At 39.9% G+C, this 21,219-nt stretch overlaps 2 protein-coding genes across 2 annotated transcripts; one reads left to right on the top strand and one right to left on the bottom strand.

Annotated features, from left to right (window-relative positions):
• The first annotated feature begins 180 nt into the window (after positions 1-180).
• On the top strand, positions 181-9,393 carry gmeb2 (glucocorticoid modulatory element binding protein 2). The gene is made up of 11 exons (XM_053317572.1): positions 181-217; positions 392-461; positions 1,324-1,481; positions 2,021-2,106; positions 2,411-2,535; positions 2,623-2,726; positions 5,068-5,225; positions 6,269-6,337; positions 6,502-6,639; positions 8,201-8,323; positions 8,460-9,393. Exons 3-11 carry the CDS (start codon positions 1,339-1,341, stop codon positions 9,080-9,082), a joined length of 1,569 nt encoding a protein of 522 aa, XP_053173547.1. The 5' UTR covers positions 181-217; positions 392-461; positions 1,324-1,338; the 3' UTR covers positions 9,083-9,393.
• Positions 9,394-11,356: 1,963 nt separating this feature from the next.
• Positions 11,357-13,226, bottom strand: pdyn (prodynorphin; the record flags this gene model as incomplete). Its single annotated transcript, XM_053317232.1, is given in 4 exon segments — positions 11,357-11,923; positions 12,609-12,749; positions 13,066-13,109; positions 13,112-13,226. Coding segments are annotated over 4 exon segments (867 nt in total), but the record flags the coding sequence as incomplete, so codon positions are not given.
• Between the last annotated feature and the right edge of the window lie 7,993 nt (positions 13,227-21,219).

The following is a 21,219-nucleotide window of genomic DNA, read 5'->3' on the forward strand; positions in this document are numbered from 1 at the left end:
TTTGTATTCTGAACTGAATTTTCCAAACTATTGTTATAGCAGCTGGTCTGTGTTTCAAATATAGGACAACCAGCAAAGCTTTGAATGAACCTGTGTGCCAATAGAGGGCAGCAGCGCGCGCTTCAGCGTATAACCCGCTGTACATTCATTAGAAGAAGAACACTGATCAACGCCGTAGAAGAAGGATACATCTATGTAGGCAGGATGAGATGACAAGGTGCTGGCTGAATTTATAGTAAATATTAAGGAGAGATCTGTTACCTCGTATGATGTATGAGCAGCTTTTGACTTTGAGTTAGTTTATAGAAATATAGCTAAGTGAAATGACCAGCTAACGTTAGCTAGCAAACATCCTGACAGGCTAACAAACCCATTTCCATCTTTTCACCAGAAGACGAGGCAACAGAAGAGATAATCTAACAGACTAACTAACGACTGTGAAAGAAAACTAAGAGAAAAAGGTAAGATTAATTTACTGTCTCATATATTTACTTTTTTTTTTTTGAGTGCAGCTGCATTCGCTCCATCACGCCCCCTGTTGTCAGTGAGGTGAGCTACACACACCAAAATGAACTACACACACTAAACTACACACACCAAACCGAACTACACAACAAAACTTTGACTGATTGAATTTGTTGTTGATGTATAGAAAGTATATTTGAAATGAAGAAGATGTAAGACATTACTGAGTGTGACATGGCATTAATAAAGTGTTTGGCTTATAAAGCAAACATAACAGAGTTTATCATCCAACATGCACTAGATGAGCTGAGACTCCTTATCTAGTACTTGTTATTGCAATAACTACCATGCACAGTATTTTTACCTGCACTTTATCTTTACATTGTTACTTGATTTTAATACATATTTATTTATATTTATACTGATACTGTAGCTGCTACAAGGATTGCTGCTAAATGAAATTTCATTGTATCTCGCTGTGCAACGACAATAAAGCTTCTCATCTTATTCTATCAGTACGGTTTAGAACCTGCTCTATGTGTAAAGTGCCTTGAGATGACTTTCTTGTGATTTGGCGCTATACAGATTGATTGATATCTTATTCTTACTTTCAGTTAAAAGTTAGTCATTCAAGTCAAGTCTGATCCATCGTTTTATTTAGATTCACATTTCTTGCACATTCTAGCTCACTGCTCTCCTCGGTGTCTTTCATTTGTGTGTCAATGTTAACAAGTTATGGCAGTTTAATATAATTAGCAACTCTTCCTTGCAATTACCTAACATTCTCTGCCTGTATGTGAATAATATTTACAATAAGTACATATTTTACATGCTGTTGCTCCATTTTTTGCTTTGAAGTTCCATCTGTCCACCATGACGTCATCAGAGGTCAGCATGCAAGAAATGAGCGAGGTTGTGATTGTTACCATACCGGGGTCGGTAGGCGAGGACCTCCCCTCAGTGGTGGAGGAGGACAAGGCCGTGCTGGTTACAGCAGAGTTGACCCCTCAGCCAGGGTTTGTGGTAACACGCACATACTGCACACACAGTTGATGTCATGATGCTGAAAGTGTTGGGGAAATTGTTCTAGGGCTGGGCGATTAATCAAAATCATGATTAATTGAACTTTTAACCTTGATTACGATCAATGAACGATTATCTCCAGCCTTGATGAACAATGATGTATTTTCACAGTTTCTTTAGTTTGGTATTTTCCACTGCTGCCCTCACACATGAGTATCTTTAGGGAGTGAAAATAACGATGTTTTAAGATGTGATGCTGTGGTTAATGTCTAGTTTACTTGATTAGAACTATGTAAAGATCATGGTTTGGGTTCAAATGATCACTGGAGACAAGTTTTCAAACTCCTTAAAGATATGCAACCTTTACTGTCATGGCAACAGTGAACACCACCATTAATTGACATGAGCAAGATTAAGTCAATTAGAGTTTCTAAATGTCGGTTTCGATTATTTTTCGATTAATTGCCCAGCCCTAAATTGTTCTGTTGCTAAACTGAAACTCAAACACTACTGATTTTGTGTGGTTTTTCAGGGAAGATGTCCTCACAGTAGCTCCGGTAGAAGCAGAGGCTGAGACCAGCACAACGGATTCCCTCTCAAGGGAAGAGGCAGTCATTGGTAATGTGGCCTGCAGACTTTTCCTATGCGTTATATAATATACAAGTGTGGCATTAAACTTAAACAAGATGATCAACATTTCTGTAGGCTGCTTTATTTAACCACTCCAGGAATAAAGCTCTTTGTGTTGGTCCCATGATCTGCTGAAAACTGTTCAAAACACTCACTGTCTGCACTGCAAATAAAGCAAATGAACACATTTGAGTCTCTATGGTTGAAAGTACATATTCATTACAACCCTCACATGTAAAGGTGTTCTGCTTCTTCAGTCTGGAGGTGTTTGATGGTGTCTTTGTCTCTGCAGTGAAGTTAACTGAGGAGGTGGATGTAGAAGCGGATGTCTTCTACCCAATCACCTGTGGAGATGCCAAAGCCACACTGGTCTGGAAGAAGTTTGTCTGTCCTGGGATCAATGTTAAATGTGTCCAGGTGTGTACTGTCATTTTGTAAACATTACTGTGAACAGATTTGAATGAATGTATTGCTCATGATTGATTATGTTTCCTCTCCCATCAGTTCAACGAGCAGCTCATCAGCCCGAAGGAGTTTGTGTGTTTAGCAGGGAAATCCACTCTGAAGGACTGGAAGAGAGCCATCCGCCTCAACGGCACCATGCTCAGGTCTGGACTCCACAGCCACATTCATTTAACAAAGCCTGTTGATTTTCTTGCATGTTTTATGGAAAGTCAAACACTGTGGAGGAAGTCTGTTTGTTGGTGTCCAGCATCTTTTGATTGATTTAGATTTTGGGACACTGGTGCTGGAAGTAGGGGGGCCAAGGAGCCATTAGCCAAGTCCTGTATCACCGTGTCCCTGTAAACATTTCTATATTACAACAGTGTGTTCATGTCACCAGCAACAGTGAACACAACAGCTGTGAGTGTGGTGTGAGCTGTGGTGGCTCCTTCCTGTAGGTTGGTTTGCTGCTTTAACTCTGTGAGTGTTTTGAGCCAACATGTCACATTGACACATGTTTCTGCTCCTCAGAACTAGGGAAGTGCAATGTGTTGTCTATGATGTTACCTTAATTGTTGTTTTAATGGTGTGTGAGCTGACGTTATTGAGTATTGCAAAAAAAAAATCAAAAACGGCCTTGAGTGTCCATGTATTGACTGCTGCTGGTCTATAAGCCATCAGAAAGACATGCTGCATTTTCTTGATGACAGCAGGGCTATTATAGTTAACTAAAATAAAAATGAAAAAACGAAAACTAAATCAAGGCAACAATGAACAATGGAAAAGTATCTTAAACTAAACTGAATTGCAGATGAAATCAGCTTCGATTTGGTTGTTTTGTTTTCAGCATAGCAGATGCTGGCTGCCGCATAACGCTAAAGAAGAAAATGCTTGATGTGTAATTTATGTTTTTCTTGAAAGAAGAAGTAGTAGAAGTTCCAGGTAGAAAACGTCACAGCTCAATATGGGAACATTTAGGCTCCAACCCCACAGTAGATAAAAGTAAAAGTGTGGTGATGAAGAGTGATGGGAACATTTGTGGGATAAAAGCTAAAAGGGAAAAATCCCACTAATGTGAAAGTCCAGCTTGGAAGCTCTGACAGACAAACAGGAGACAGCTAACGTAAGCTCACAGTCAGAAACACAGCAAACCTCAGTGTCAGCTTTAGTTCATCCTAATCAAGGCTTTCCTCCTAATACCTGAAACACTAAGACTAAGACTAAAACTAAATAAAAACTAAACTAAAACTACTTCATCACATGTTAAACTCACTAAAACTAAACTGAAATAAAAAAGCAAACTGAAAAACTAAATAAAATTAAAAAGTAATGAAATGTAAAAACTATAATAACCCTGGATGGCAGTTGTGGGCTTTCCTGTGCAGACCGACTACTTATTCATTGTATTAAAATGTGCCATATAGGGATAGGTATTGTTATCGGGATATAAGATTTTGGTACTATGGCCTAGCCCTACTCAGAACTGGTATTTTAATGTAACAGAATGGAACATGCAGCTGGAGGCGGAGAAATTTGGGGCTGCACATAACATGATACATAAAGACCATTAATGTATTACAGGCAGTAACGTTGTTGCATACAGTAGGTAGAGTAGTTTCCAGTGTTTCAGGCTTTTCTCCACATTTCAGCACACAGAATGGTCCATCGCTCTAGTATTTCACATCTATAACATTATGTACTGAACTGTCTGTATTGTACCAAGATGACAATACCAGGATTCATGGGGCTCAATTAGTGACAGAATGGTTCAGGGAGCATGAGACTTCATTTTCACACATGGCTTGTCCACCACAGAGTCCAGACCTTAACCCCATTGAGAATCTTTGGGATGTGCTGGAGAGGACTTTGTGCAGTAGCCTGACTCTCCCATCATCAATACAAGATCTTTGTGAAAAATGAATGCAACACTGGACGGAAATAAATCTTGTGACATTGCAGAAGCTTATTGAAACAATGCCAGAAATACACTTTTTTTGTCCAGGCAGTGTATTTCTAATTCCCTGGCTTTCCTCTGCTGTTGAGGTTTCCTCCTCTGACTCGTCCTTGTCTCATGGAGTGTTCTTTTTAAGCAGATGGATAGTAGTCCACTGCATGCTGTGTGCATTAAGGAAAGCATCCGGCTGATTGTACAGCTCCTCTGTCATGAAGGACATTCCTCTCTGTGATTTAGGATGATTACATGCGTGCAATTGAATTGAAAATCTTCTATTTTCCTTTCAGAACATGGTGCAGATGATGCATAGTATTACAGGATGCTGCTCTGAGAAGCATAGACAAACAAAACATGAAAATGTCATTCAGATGAATGATTTTGTATTTTCATTGAATTATTATCATTCCATAAACAAATGTGATTCCACCTCTTCCCTCCTTTCAGTGGGTGATGTGCGGTTCACAAATATTCCTCAGGAGGGCACTGTTCCATCAGACATGGAGTATATCTGGATGCCTCCTAAAATCCTGTCATCACATTTCATTCCTCAGGAAGATCATGGACTCAGGTGAGCTGGACTTCTACCAGCACTCAAAGGTCTGCTCCAACACCTGCCGCAGCACCAAGATAGACCTGGTGGGGACCAAAGTGTCCATTAGCAGTGATCAGCCTGCTGAACTGGTTCCTTCCACTCCATCATCAGCTAACTGTAAGTCACACAAGCTCAGGCATCATACTATCATCATACTGCATCAATCAATGGGTCTGTTCCAAACCGCATACTTTCCTACTACTTGTACTAACTCTGACATCATTTGAAGTATGTAGTGTGTTTCAACTGCGTAGTATGTGATTCAGAGTATGTGAGAAGTTCCTGGATGGTTTACTAGATTCTCCAGAAATGCAGAGTATGCATCAAGAGCTGACTACTCACACTGAAATTACCCAAGATGCAACACAACTTCTGAAAAAAACCCAAAATACAAACGTCACTAATCACCACCTCAGTGGTTAAGTTAGCAACAGCGAGGGTATGGTTGCTTCCTGTTTTCAAAATAAAAGCACCAATTCTATCGTTATGGTTTTCTTAATAAAAGGTAACAGGTGTTTTTATTTTATGAAAATGACAGGAAGTGCGTTACTCGCTACGGCTAACTTGAGTGGCTCTGAATTCGCAGGAACAAAACTTTAAACAGGTGTTATTTGGACAAATTAGTGTCACATTGTGGATCTAAAGGGCTACTTTACTTTCTTCCTAAAAAGGTTAGAAATGTGGATAAAGTGGTATATTTACAGAGTTAGAGCTAAAATGAAATCAGCTTCAGCCTGATGATTTCAGCTCGGGTAGGAACGAAATGCATTGTGGGTTATCGTGTAGTTTAATACAGTGTAAATGGTGTGCTTACTATCTGGTTGTTTAGTGTGTAGGATGGAGGTATGTAGTATAGAAGTATGTAGTATGTAATATGTGGTTTCGAACACAGCCAATGTCAGAGCTGCATCTGTCCCAGGATGCATCACTGAAACTGTTGGTGAGTTAAAGTCAGGAAGGTTTCTGATGTTTGGCGCCACCTGCTGACGGTAAAGAGCTTCCCACCAAAGATTCAGCTCATGAGTGGAAGTTGTCCTAAAGACAATTATTGAAAATTAAAGACAATTATTGCTGTCAGTGAAATATTGTCAGGCACACACACTTGGATAAATTGTCACAGTGTAGAGATGTAGTTGAGTGAATGTTGTGTTTGTGTTTAGTGAACGGAGCAGCAGCCTCATTTCCTGAAGTGCCAGAAGAAACCTCAGAGTGGGTCACAGCCATTGGAGGTGATCAGGAACATGCATACACATATGAATCATTACAAAGAATGAACTGGTAGAGTAGAGTGATGTGATGTGAATCTACAATGTGTGTGTGTGTGTGTGTGTGTGTGTGTGTGTGTGTGTGTCTGTGTGTGTGTGTGTCTGTGTGTTTGTGTGTGTGTCTGCAGAGGACTCAGTTGCATTCTGGCGTGGGGTGAAGGAAACAGGGCTGCTGGAGGAAGTGGTGGAGGACTTCCAGAGGGAGCTGCAGGAGGTGTTGAAGGGGTTGCAGGAGAGAGTATGTGACCCACCGCTACAGGTCAAAGGTGAGAAATACAAACAGAGGCGAACAAATACCTTCTATTTAAAAAAAGGAGAAAAAAAACCCCAAAAGTTGCTGTAATGAATGCTGCGACCAGGACCAGTGACACAGGGAGGGCTGTAAATAAATGTTGGGACTTATTTAGGAGCAAGTTAGGTTATTAGCAATAGTTAATCATCATCAGACATGATTATTAATCAAATAATAATAGTTAATATGAATGAATAATAACAGGGCAGCAACTTGAGCTCTGGGACCAATAACCAAACAGTGGATATTATCTCAAGAAAGTGATATTCATTCAAGAATGTTAACATCTGACAGATATTAATATTATAGGATGAACAGTGATGGTTTGAATGTGAGTACTGACCTCATTACTAAGCTGTTATCACAGTATGTTACCAACAATCAAACCTCACAACACACTAGAATAGAAACACATTGGTTAATGGTTTCTGCCGTGTGTGAGTGTGAGTGTGAGTGTGAGAGAGAGAGAGAGAGAGAGAGAGAGAGAGAGAGAGAGAGAGAGAGAGAGAGAGAGAGAGAGAGAGAGAGAGAGAGAGAGAGAGAGAGAGAGAGAGAGAGAGAGAGAGAGAGAGAGAGAGAGAGAGAGAGAGAGAGAGAGAGAGAGAGAGAGAGAGAGAGAGAAAAGAGGGTAAAAGCTCCAAAGAATAAGAGATGTCAGTGATGGTGAGGAGAAAGTGGGTCTTGCTTTTATTTCCACAGAGACATGGTGTGCTAACGTCCTCATTCATTCATTGACTGTCTGACATAAATAATAATAAATAGCAGCAACAGCCAGACTCACAGTCTGTGTTAAATCAACAGCAGCACATATCTCTTATGGCTTCAACACTAGAACCAGACATGACTTCATTCATTCATCACAGTTCTGTGACTCATCTAAACTGTAGTTTGACATATATTTACATATATTTATCATTTCTGCTATCTCTAAAATGTTTTGTCCACAAAATATTTTCTACAGTTTGTAGGACATTCTAATCCTAACCTGGATTATTAAATCATTCATAAACAATCAGAATATCCTGAAATGCATATACAAATGATTGATATATAAAACATTAAAACACTAGTGCCCTGACAGTGCTATCAGTCTTTATGACTATTTGGACAGTACATATATTTGTAGATTTAAAAAATGCCAACAAAAAAAATGCTTTTAAAGACCCTTTACACATGTATGAAGACATAATACTCAGCTTTGAATAAACATTTGTTTTCAATTGCCTCATTAAAATTCTTAAAATGACATCTCCTCCTCATGAACAAATCCAGAATCTATGAATATGTGGATATGTTCATTTTCGAAAGTTAAACTGCTGGACACAAGATGTCTCTTCCTTCACTTTAAAATCCATTCTCAGTTTTCACATCACGTCTGTGTAAGTTCCAAACTCAACCAGGATTGGTTTTCTAACTACTGTATTTGTGAAATAATTTGTCCACAGCTTTTACTTAGATTTACGGTCAGAGAATGTTCCTCCTTCAGCAGGTGAATGTGAGAACAAACATTTGACATGAATTCTTTGTTCTGTTAGATGCTGTTTTGCTCAATAACATTGTGCAAAACTTTGGGATGTTGGACCTGGTGAAGAAGGTTCTGGCCAGTCATAAGAGCCAGATGGACCGTTACAGAGAGCAGTACACTCGCAGCCTCGCCGGTCAGTGTTCGAAGGGTTAATTCCTACATTCATCATGGAATGATGTTTATGTGAAGCTGTAGAGAAATTAATAGTATCTGTATGATGGAGTCTCATTTGGTGATTGTAGGTATTAATGAGGTGATGTGTTCTGCAGCTCTGGAGCAGCAGTGTGATGAGCACAGGAAGCGAGCCAAGGAGCTCAAGAGCAAATCCCAGCACCTAAACAATGTCCTGATGACCCTCACCCCAGTGCCCACTTCCCCTGCACCCAAACGCCCCCGGCTGACCCGTGCCATCTCTGGCCCCGCCTCGGTCAACACAACCCCCGCACAGATCACGCTGCCTCTCAACCAGCTGACTGCGCTGCCGATGGGCAAGGTGCTGACCATGGCAGGACCGCAGGCTGGCACCAACCTCGGTGGGTACACCCTGCTGACCTCTTCGCTCTCCGGGACAGAGTTGACAGCTGACGCTTCTAACCTGACCGTGCTGTCCACAGCGGCGGGTCAGGAGGGCGCACCTGGGGTCAGTGGCTCCTCCACGGCCTTCGTTAAGGTGGTCGGCCCTCAGTTTCAGCTGGTGACACTGCCAGCCGCACTGCAGAGCCTGGCCACCACACAAAACACTACCATCTCACAGGCAGTCGGTAGCATCAGTGTAGTGGACACCACGGCAACCATTGCCGAGGATTTGCTAGAGGAAGGCCAAGCTGACGGTGATGAGAAAGGTCAGCCAGAAGAGGTTAAAGATGAAGACGGGGAGCAGCAGTTAGTCTAGAAACAGCTGTTTTCTCCAGAGTCCAACATGTTGTATCAGGGTTTGTTTGGTTCCTTGTCTGAATGTGTGTTTCATGTGATGCATTACGTTACTTTTGTTATTCAGCGCCACAAGCCTTCCTTGTAGATAGATAGACTTTTAAGATATGCAAATGGCCTTTGGTGTCAGTATTGTGTATTTCAGTCATGATTTTACTGTAAATATAATGTATGTATTTGTATGTAATATATCTGATACAGCTGTCTCTGTATGGATGTATTCCATTTAGTCTGTAAAAAAGAAAAAGTATTGTACAGTTTGGTAATAAATGATCAGTTTTCAACTACAAATTGAACATCTCATTACATATTCATGTCCACATAAATAAGTTAGTGACCTAAACTTTGAAATAAGGATACAAAGAGACAGACTTTTTTCATTAGTTTTGGCTTCAGAGGCACGAGAGTCTTAAAAACACCAGTCAGGTTTCCATATGAACATTGAAAGAGGTTTTCATTCCTCCTGTTCACACTGACTATTAAAAGATCTTCAAATGTGCTTTCAATGTTCAGTGATGGAGGACTGTATCCACAGTGTGTCCACACAGCTTCTATTGAGCTTCATCAGTGCGAGTTAGTCATATCAAGTGATATCTGACACATTTACAGTCTTTTTAGCATCAAATCCCCTCTTAGTGTTTCCTGTTGAGCTGTGGTGGAAGTATAGACTTTGCTACTAAAAAGGCTAACATTGAAACATAGAAGACTTGACTCATTTGGATGCTGAAGCTTCATATTAGCTTCAGATCAACTTTAAAATTCATGTTTACACAGAAGGAGGACTGTGAATTTAGTCCTCCATCACTAACATTGTAAGTACATTATGAAAAGATCTTCTAATGGTCAGTATGAACAGGAGGAATCATTACAGTAAGAAAAATAGCTTCAATGTTAATTTGGGAACCTGACTTGTTTCAGGACAGACTTGAAAAATTGTGAACCCATTCATTAAGGTCCCTATGTTTAAGTTCATATTGCGATTTAATTGTTTAGCACCATTCCATTACTAAACATATTTACAATTAATCAAATTAACACAACTAATTACCACACAGTAAACCTGGGACATTGGGGGAACTTGGTGTGTGGGGGACTGGAGCTCTCCTTTACTGAACAGATAATGTTGACTGTCATCTACAGTGTTCTCTACTTCATCAAGCATTAAGACCAGCATATAGAATAATATGAATAATGATGAATAGCCTTCACGATGAAAGCATAAGCACATTGCTGCATCTATGTTAAATTGGGGTTTTGATTCAAGAAGAGCAAGTGTGACTTTACTTGGCCACAAGATGGCGCAGCAGCATTAGTTATTGCGCATACTTCATCTGGTTTCGTGACCAGCAGATGAGAATGCTTTTTTTTAATCTTGATATTTTGTTAGGTTTCAATGCACTATAATTTGATTTATTTTCTTTATCCTTTTTTTCTTTTTTTATCCTGGGGAGATAATAAATTTGTAACTGATTTAGTCAGAAAAACAGTTTAGATTCATGGACACAGACTAACGAGAAAACAGCAAATGTCTATTTGGATGTTGCTATGTGTAAACTTTACTGATAGAATAGCAGAAACATGAGTTTTGGGGAAATGTTAATTATAATAGGTCCTATTGGTTTCAATGATCTGGGCTGTGAAAGATTAGACTGCTATTTGAATTTTGCTACTTTCGTGTGACATTTTGGGTGAAAGTCGCAGCAAATTCCACTCGAAATGTATTTTTGTTGTATTTTTTATTTGGGCTGTTTGCAAACTCAGAACAAATCAAATGTATTTGCCAGTCATGATAAATATTAGCTTCGTGTATCTGAGGTATGTCGAATCAAAGAGTGACTGCTGATATTTTGTCAAGGACATTTAGCATGAATATGTTTATGAGTTTTTGAGATCTAAATCTTGAGTAGAGTTTGGCACAACGGAACGAAACGAACTGTGTCTGCTGGTCTCATCAGCCGCACAAACACGACTCCCTTTGAACTTTTTGGACAAACAGGAAAGTGGTTTAATTCATGGTTTTATTAAACAAGCATCCTTTATTGAACGATAGACGATGATGCCAATAACACAAAGATGAGAGTTGTTACATAGAAGGCAACCGAGTAGGCTATAAATACGATAGGCAGGCATATGATCATTTTTGTCAAATTTTTTGACAATTTTTGTCATTTTTGATAAATGGTGGCATTTCAAGTGCACAAGTTCATTGTAGTTTCTCTTTTTCTGCAGGGTTCATTTATAAGCTCAGGTCATCATACGAATAACGAGGCTCCTCCACTGAGCGCACTGAGATTTTGAAGTGACGACGCAGAAATCCTCCGTACCTCTTGTCCCACTTTAGGTTGTTCAATTTTGGTCGGATCCTCCTCATGAAACCTCCGTAGCGCTTTTGCAGCTCCTCTGGCTCTTGGCTCTCCTTCTCTGCGGAGTTACTCCTCTTTGACTTGGGACCGAATTTGCGTAAAAAGCCGCCGTAACGTTTATCATAAGTGCGGAGCATCTGATCATCTGGAGCATCGTCCATGTCCTCCGGGTCATCGACATCTCTCGCTCCCAGCTTCTTCAACAAGTCCTTGTATTTCTTGGGCAGCGCTGCAGCTTTCACTATATAATTGTCGCGCCAAGGAGAGGTGAAGATTTTATTCTTGTTCTTGTCGATCCTCTTGATGAAACCACCGTAGCGTTTGACCAGGTCGGCTTGCTGGCTCTCCTCCTCCTCCTCGGCTTCATCCTGACTGAAGTCCGCTAGCCCCGGACCCTGTCCACATCTCTCCAGCTGCCCCTCACACTCCGTACTGCATGACTGAAGGACAAACACACAGAAGAGTATGAAAGCAACCGACATCTGTGCACAGGTGGCCTTTAAACACAGTGAGGTGCGTGGATTTACTTTTTTGTTTGCTGAAGACTTTTCTATAATTCAATTCAGACAACTAAACCAATGACAGGCTATGTATCAGATATATCTGAACCTCAATTTCCAGCTTTAAACATTTAGGTGATAATACCAAACACTTGTCCAAAGCGTTATTAACCCTTTCATGCATGAATGAAAAAAACGAGTGTCCACTGTGGTGGCTAAAGTGTAACTATCATCAAAATCCTTTCATAGATAAGAAAACAGCTTTTGAATAGCTGTCCACTGCAGTGACCACGATGCGTAAAGTAGAATCTCGAGTTAAAAAATTCAAACCCTTCCATATTGCCATATTTTATAGGCTATGCGAATTATACAGAAGACTATATTTTCATATTCAGTCTGACATAGTCTCTATCTTAATTTAGGATGTATAAAGATAGACTATAATATCAGAGTAGGATCAAGTTAGCCTTACGCTTTTGAAATGTCCATGATTTTGGAGGAGGCCTAATATGAGTTCAGAAATCATCCAAATTCCTCATTAGACTTCTGCTACCATAAAAAAGGCGAAAATTCTTCTAGACTAATAAATACTTAAACCCTGATGTGAAGTTGCTCCTGAGCTTACCAGACTGCTGAAGGCGGCGTCGGGACTGAGGATCTGCTGCGCGCATTTCTGACACTGTGAAGAGCAATCTGTGTGGATGGAGGGCGGCAAGCTCAGCATCAGCATCAGGACATACCACTCCATTTTCCACAGATCCCTAACACACACACACACACACACACACACACACACACACACACACACACACACACACACACAAATCCACAATGATGCAAATATTTCATTTCTTCAACAATTAAAAGGCATAACTTAGCCTATTTTAATAATAGTACAGCCTATATTAAAAAAATAATTGTACTGATGATGTAGAGCCGTGCGCACTGTGCATAGTTAATAGTAAACTACATTGGATTATCAGCCGTCCTTCTTTTACTACGTTATCCAGTACAAAGCAAAACACACACAAAAACAAAAAACAAAAAAGTGGATTAAGTCGGAGTTTGCCGAGGTATAGAAGTAAAGTCTGTACCTCAGGAGTTCGACAGATACTTCCAGCCGTGTTAGACTTGCAGAGTCGCATCTACCATCAAATGGAAACTCGTTGTCCTCCCTCTGACTTGTGTATCTCCTGCTCGACGACTTTCTTTTTATCGCAGGAGTCTTGTCTGTGTCACCACAGCATCACAGCAGCTTCTATTAACGGACCAATGGGAGGGAAATACACTGCATAAATTATCCCACCGCCTCCCTGCTTCAGGAGATTTTAACAACGCCCACACAGAGAAGGTACAGGAGCAACAGCACTGTTCTTCCCATCAGCACATCATCATCATCATCATTCCATCTTAGAGGGGTGGAGGGGGCTGAATCAAACCCTGGGCTGTAAATCACACTGACATCAATGAACAAAGTGTTTTCTCTTTTTCAGAAAGACTGAAAGAAAGTATAACCCTTATGCGAGCATTAAGAATTTAATTTATGACATCCAAATATAAATATGATGTATTACACTTTAAGACAGAGTATCTGCAGGACTGGCCAAAGTGTTTTTGTGGCCCTCAGTAGATACCCACCACCTCCCCAATCCCACATACAAGACACTGCTAAACACAGTCAAAATGAACCGAAATCCAGAAATTATTAAGAGTCTATAACCCGCCTTTAGTATTGACGTCAGAGTCTGAAACTGATTGAATGTTCTTAAATCTTAATCTTTTAGACCACTCACTTGGCCACAGTAGAACAACTATCACCTTATATGGTGAGCCAACACTTACCTATTTACAGACACAGAACAACATTAGCATTCATTTGGAGTCCTGTTTGTACCGACAGTAACTCTGGTTCTGTCTGTAGCTCTGTTTTTGATCTTCCTTAACTCCTGACAAAAACATCTGGCTCCTTAGCTGCTAAATGACCCACTATGTTCACCAGCTAGTGTCTGACTGTGTCTGTCTTCTGTTTGGTGTATAATGGCTTCATCAGATCTTTTTCACTGAAAAAAGGTAGCTGGAACTGGAAGCCTCATAGTTTATAGTAACGATGCAACTAGGAAAATTTCATTTCTATCCATGTGTTCCACTGAGAGATGGTTATCTAACGCTGTCTTTGTCCTCAAGGTAAATACAAATCCAAGGTTTTCACCCAACAGCAGTAATAATGGAGAACATATTTCAGACATTGACAATTTGTGGAATATTTCCATACCTCCTGTGCCTCTTTGCAGAGCTACATATTCTGGATGTCATCATTACATTCATCTTGTCTATGTAGTCTGTGAATGCCTTTAGGTTGCATTGTGTATGAGATAAGTGGCAGTGATGCCTGCCAGTGCTCTGTTATACTGAAATAATCCACACGTTCAACCTCTTTTCATTTCAAGGTTGAAGCCTCTTAAGACTCGCTGATGGACCACACTGTGGCTCTTTACCTTTATTTTATGGGAGGGAAGAAGAGAAACCCTGGGGATACATCCAAGGAAGACAACCCCATACAACATACTTGTACCAGTTGCACAGTCTGTCTTGATAATTAGTCTTTTACTTGGATTGAGATTTATATTTATAACTCTGATTGGTAAGACAAATATTTAATATAATAATATTTTTTATGGATAACAGACCTCACAGCAAAATTACACTCTGAAGAACCCATTGACATTTGATTTATTTGCACATTTCATTTCATATTAAAGTAACCTCTGTAACTACCATGACAACTCAACATTTCAATACTTATTACACTGGCTGAGCTATGTTCCAGTAATTTGCTGAATGTGTTGCTCTGCAATTGGTAGGGGACTCACACATTCTAAAATGAAGGTACATCTTAACAACACAGAAAACAGTCATGCAGCACATTTTTGATTTTTACACACTAGTGTCAGGGCGTAAACACAAGAATCTTTATTTTATTGTTACAAACCAGGTTTCCAGATGTGGCGAACCATCTCTGTGACTAAAGGGTTAAGAATGCTAGAAATTGACTAGTTTGTATGACATGTCTCCAAAACACTTCTAAGTGCAAAAGTGCGTATACCTTTTCCACGTGGCCATGCTTGAGGGTGGGGTTGAAAAGTTGTCATCTCAAAAAGCTGTTATCATAGAGAGGGAAAGAGTAGCTAACAGGATGTAGTCATTGGTAGAAGAGATCAGCATGTAGCAGTAATGCAGCATTCAGCAGCATACCAACAACACTCCACAAGTGAAGAAGAATGAAAGCATAACTGTTCAGTTCCAGAAGACAGAGGCTGAGGAGCAATATAAGGGGTCAGGATAAGATCAATAAGAAGTTTTGATCTGTAAATAATGCAAACATATGCCAGTAGGGCCACCACCTCAATATTATATGATCAACACCCAAACCATAGTATAATTTCTGACTCTTACAAGCTGTTATTTGATGAGACAACAATCACTTTGAAGCATACTGATGGCTTTATTGACATGTTCAACCTGTCTTCTCTTTGGACAATATAATAGAAGTGTGTCAAGTAGACACAGATCAAATAAAGAATAACATTTAATATTCTTTCAGCCATTTTTTGTTAATATAACTAACTACACAAAGCATGCTCTGTTTCTACTATAAAGCAATAGTGAAATGTTAAGTGTTCTGTGCACCATCTTCAAACACACTAAAGCCGCCAGGAAGGTCAACATACTCCAATTAATTGGTTCTCTTTTGATCTGTTCATGATGTTTTAATAAGTGTAGGCAACACTTGACATGGCATTGTTCAGATAAAGACATGATACTGCAACACTTTTTTTTTTTCTTTTTTTTTTTTACAGGTTTCTAGTAGTGGATCTTTCTTTACATTTACCTTTTTTCACTTTTACCATGTTCAGTGACAGTGTTTTTATTTAAATTGCATTATCTGCACATGGCAACTACATTATTTTTAAGGTTGGCTATGAAATGTTGTCAAATCTGGAAGTAAATAAAGTAATATCAAGACGAAACAAAATAATATTGTTTTATGTGACCAACAGATTTGCTGCTAGTACAGCAGAGGCCAATCATCTGCAAGGAACCACATGCAAGATTGTGGACTGCAACGTTTCATGTTTGTAGAAGTCGTTTTTCACTGCGTGTGCAGAACAATGGCCAACACATAAAGAGGCTGTTACTTCACAGGAAGATGTGCTTTAGCCAGGATTTTTTCTGTAGTTGTTCAATAAAGTTTTCTGTCAAATACACCTTTATTTACGGGCCTTATATGCCACTGAACTAAGAGAACAACTGTGTATTTCATGATGGTCTAAAAGCATCTCTCAGAGCCTTTAATACAATTTTGGGGAACTGTTTGATTTGTCACAAAATGTGTTGTAACATGCAGTGAGAAACTTGTCCTCAGTCACGCAGGAACTCTGTTCTCTGTTCCGTCAGCATTTGACACTCTTTGCTTTTCAAGAGCAACGGCCGGGAAAGTTCTGTTTTGATGACGCTAACTAGACTGAATTGTGTGAGCTGTGACTAATCACTTCCTGGCCCATGGATAGATGATAGATACAGTTTGGGGAGCCTGAATAAGAAAGGGTCAGACTTCTTTTTTCTTCCTCCATGCTGAGAAGAACACACCCGGATCACACTGAATGCAGTGTTCGGCATGGTGCAAGGTAAAATCTAAGACCACAAAGTAAGTGTCATGAATCAGTAATGGAATTATTGCATAGAACATACTAGTTACCATGGTTACTGTGGCATACTTTTTCACCTGCATTAAGCCATCTTCACTTTTTTCTGAAGTAATCCTGGCTCTACACTGGTTTTATTTATTTTTTCTTAATCTGATACAAAGATTGGACAGAGCTGTTCTTTTTTAGCAGCATGTCGGGGTGACACAAATGCTGAGATAGATGTCTTATTAAGTCATGGTTTGCCTGTGAGCAATCATATCTTAAATGACCCATAGTTAAAGGTGTCCTGCTGTGGAGCAGTCCCTGGTGTGCGTTCCATGTATGTGGATGAGGACACATGCATGTGCTCATGGGTGATTCATAGTCCTTTGTTGGTTTTCACACCATTGCACTGATCTACAGGTGATATACAGCAATTTGCTACACAAAAGACTGCACAAACACATTTGTTAGATCACAAAGAAACACACATGAGTAACAGGGCATTAACCAGTGTAATAAAAAGAAACCAACTACGCCACCATGGAGGTTTTACCAAAGAACTTCAGACCAATAATCCAAGAGATAATCGGGTTCCTTATGCTAATAAGCAGGAGATCAATCAATCATTCTTTACTCAATAATAGCAAAAGCTAATAAAAGAGCAATTAAACATACCATCCAAACATATATTAAAAAGGGGAAATTATTAACAGTTGAGGGTTACCAGTGGAAGGGGAGGAGAGGCATCCAACCTAAATCACACATGCACACACACACACACACACATACACAATGACGTCAAATCCAGGGGTGCTCAAATGAACACAGCACACATAAAAGGAGGTACCACCACCTACAGATACCAAACCAACACACCACCATATACAATTAGTGGAGATAATTACAGTTGACCTAATGCAGGGACACTTAACACTGATCAGCAGCTATAGACAACGGGCCTCCTGCCAGTGGTGATTCGACACTGAACACTGAACCACCAACTTAGGGACAAAATAAATACAATAAACTAAGCAAAACAATATTAATTGCATGAAATAGGCTGTCCTGTAATTGACTTAAATCAAACAAAATAAACAAACCACACAAACAATACTTGTGTGAAATAATGTAACATGTGACCTCCACTTTCAACACTGCTGCCCCAAAAACTGCTGTGTGGTTTTGAGGTAAGAGCACAATGCAGACAACTGGAAAGAGATGGGTATGAGTCACTCTGACTTCCACAGTTTGGACACACCCATCTAACTCTGGATGAACCGGGGTCATTTGCGTGACAGGCCAAGGAACGCAAGGCAGTCAAGCATCCATTATCATCACTACCTGTCCACACTAAAAGGTTAGTTGCATCCTTCTCTGGTTGACCTGTCAGGTTTAGTGGACAATGTCAGATGAACCTTGCTCATAATTGATTAGCCAGAGTTTGACTATGGTGCCATGTCATCCTCTTTCCAATTAAGTCACTGTTGGTGTACATCACTTGAAGAAGAGAAGTATCCTGTTGCACCATAAGCAGTATATCTGGGGTCACAGGATCAGGATCAGTCAAGTTGGAGGATATGTATGGTTTGGACTTCCAGATTCCCTTGACCTCCACTAGTACAGTGTGGAGTACTAGTTTAGGGATGGACTGACTTCACAGCACCACATAAAGAGAATCCTTTATAGACCTTATTTCCTTTTCCCAAGTCTCTATGCGATCCAGAACCAGACAGAGAGCTGTTTCTTTGGTGCAACCCTTGATCAGACAAATGACATAGAGTCTTGACTGAGATGGTCTGTGGAAAGGAGATAAGCAGCTGAACAGCAGACCTGCTCTGAAGCGTCCCAAAAGATGTAAAGCTCCCCAATGTTCAATATTCAGAGTAGTATTGCCAAATGGCTACGACAATCTGGGTCAATTTCCAGGATCCTAACTCATACTTTGTCCACTCCACAATTTGAATCTGCATGCAGCTGGTGAGGGTACAGAATCGTCCAAAATCCAGGAGTCCACCTCCCTCTAGGATGGCTTGTAATCAACTCCTGGGGTGAGAAGACACTGCTTGTGAAATTGTGGGGAAAGACCATATAATATGGCATTACAATGTAATGCAGTACATTATTAAAAAACTAAAAAATATTGCAGGGTAAAGATATAAACAAAATTTAAATAAATAAATTGATAAATAAATGTTATCTATGAACATCATGTCTGGAAGACTGGAGAGATTCAGAGTGGCTGGGAAGAAGTAGTGAACCTTTAACTGACAAGAAGGATATAATGAGGTGTACAAATCACATCCTCAAATGGGGAGTACCTCTGACAACCCACAAAACCACTTTGCTTTGCACTGATGAATACCTGACTGAGTATGTTGGCTACCCAAACTAATACCAACACATAGGGTGGTGATGATGTTTTAATCCAATCTCTCTCAGTCTCTTCTTCTTGGTGAAAAGGACCATTTCAGGGGCTGCTGACAACAGCATCAGTGGTAAAGGGCAGGGAGAAAGTCACATGCCAGCCATGTGCCAGGACCATACCAGACACTACAAGCAGGTGTAAGAACAAGAAGAGGGATTTCCATGCACCACAGCAGACATGGCTGTTTCCAGTGGAATCAAGGCGTTAGGGGTCAATATACGCTGAAACATTGTTATCTGTCACACATAAAAACTAGTCATCCAGACAGAGCAGGGCTCACAATAATTAGCCACTCATTTGAATACAGGGGTGCAGGCACAGAGCTGTGGGTGGGCCTAGTTGGGCCTGGGCCCATCCACTTGGCCCTCACCCAATCAGGAGGCTTCCTTTTTTGGCTGGATGATAAAGTGCATAGCAGTCAGTGAACTGTTTAAATTTTCTGACTATACAACCAATGAAAATAAAACAGTTTATCTATTGTATTTATAATTTATTTCTTGCTTCTTATTGACCATATGAGGAGCAGCCACTCCACTTTTACTCAGTATACAGCCTGAACATTGTACAGAGGAACTGAAACCTGCTGCTTTTAATGTAGGTTAAGAAAAAAATCATGGTAAAACAAAACAGTCACAAAAACATGTCATGAGGAAGAGAAAGAAGAGAATTCAGCTTAAATTCAGTAATCATTCTTAACCCAGACACCTACTTCTGCACCACTTTCTCCTCAAAAAGTGCCAGCTAGTAAAGACGCTAATGCTAATTCAGCCCTTTCCCTGTCACCAGCAGAATGTAATTCTCCAAGACTGTTTCTGTCGGTCAGATCAAAACTGGCATTGATGTGATGACATACAACCTGAACAATTTGTCCCTGTTCAAATTGTTGGAATAATGAAACCATTTCAGGGTTCAACATTCCTGCTATGATTATCAAAAGTAAGTTAATTTACAATTTCAGATTGTAGTGGTTTATTGCCTATTTCAATGTCATAGTTTATTGTGTATAGTTTTTGTTGGCTGTACAGTTGGACTTAGTTGCTGATGCTAGGTCTGGGCCCTTCTGTGTGGAGTTTGCATGTTCTCCTCGTGCCTGCGTGGGTTCTCTCTGACTTCCTCCATAAATATGCAGGTTTGATTCATTGGAGACTCATGAATGGTTGTCTGTCTCTATATGTTAGCCCTGTGATGGACTGGCGACCTGCCTCTCACCCAATGACAGCTGGGATTGACTCCAGCCCCCCCACAACCCTATAGAGACGATAAGCGGTTTGGAAAATGAACCAATGACTGGCTATTCTCAAAATCAGGTAAAATAGCTGAATTGAAATGTTGAAAATCTACTGATTCAGTGGTTGACAATGGTTCATTTTCGTTCACTTTTGAAGATTTGTTCAAAAAGAAATTAGTATATTGAAATTGGCATAGTGTGTGTGTGTGTGTGTGTGTGTGTGTGTGTGTGTGTGTATACATCAAGGCATCAAGGTCAGAAAAGTGTCAAGAACTTTGAAATGTTCATTAAGTGCAGTCGCAAAAACCATCCAGTGCCATAATGAGCTTTGTAGACTTGTGAAAAAGCTTTGGATGAGTGGGTGTGTCCACTCTTTTTTTTTTTGTAAAGACTTTAGAACTGGAGTAATGTGCTCTGATCTCTTTGTTCTGGTTAAAACTGGAGCTGCAGCGTTCTGAATGAGCTGCAGCTGTTTAATGCTTTATTGTGGGAGTCCAGAAGAGGTGACAACAAAGAGGTGACTAAAACACAAGAAGGAATGTCTTTAATACTATATTCTCTCATTCAGGTTGCTCTAAACTACAATCCAATTTAGATCAACTTAAACTGGGAAGACAATAAAATAATTGTGAGAAGAAAAAAACAAAACATTTGAATTTCTTCTGTTTTCAGACGTTGCTTTTGCTTGATGTGTAAATAGAAAGTTGCTTGCTTACATGTTTGCCATAAGAACTTTATGAAGGTGAATTATGTGTAAAAGCTGTGTTTGACAGCTAGTTCTGCTGCCCTCAATTGATCAAACACCATTTAATCAGAGGTGGAAATAGTACTGAAATGTTTGACTCAAGTAAAAGTACCACTACTTCGATGAAATTTTACTTGAGTACAAGTAAAA

Source organism: Scomber japonicus, chromosome 4, assembly GCF_027409825.1.
Source record: "Scomber japonicus isolate fScoJap1 chromosome 4, fScoJap1.pri, whole genome shotgun sequence".
NCBI lineage: Eukaryota > Metazoa > Chordata > Actinopteri > Scombriformes > Scombridae > Scomber > Scomber japonicus.

Excerpts from the sequence above, each read along its gene's own strand:
- gmeb2 (XM_053317572.1), top strand. The coding sequence starts at position 1,339 with ATGACGTCATCAGAGGTCAGCATGCAAGAAATGAGCGAGGTTGTGATT. Across the intron at positions 2,727-5,067 it reads CTCAACGGCACCATGCTCAG|GAAGATCATGGACTCAGGTG; the intron begins GTCTGGACTCCA and ends TTCATTCCTCAG. Across the intron at positions 6,338-6,501 it reads GTGGGTCACAGCCATTGGAG|AGGACTCAGTTGCATTCTGG; the intron begins GTGATCAGGAAC and ends GTGTGTCTGCAG.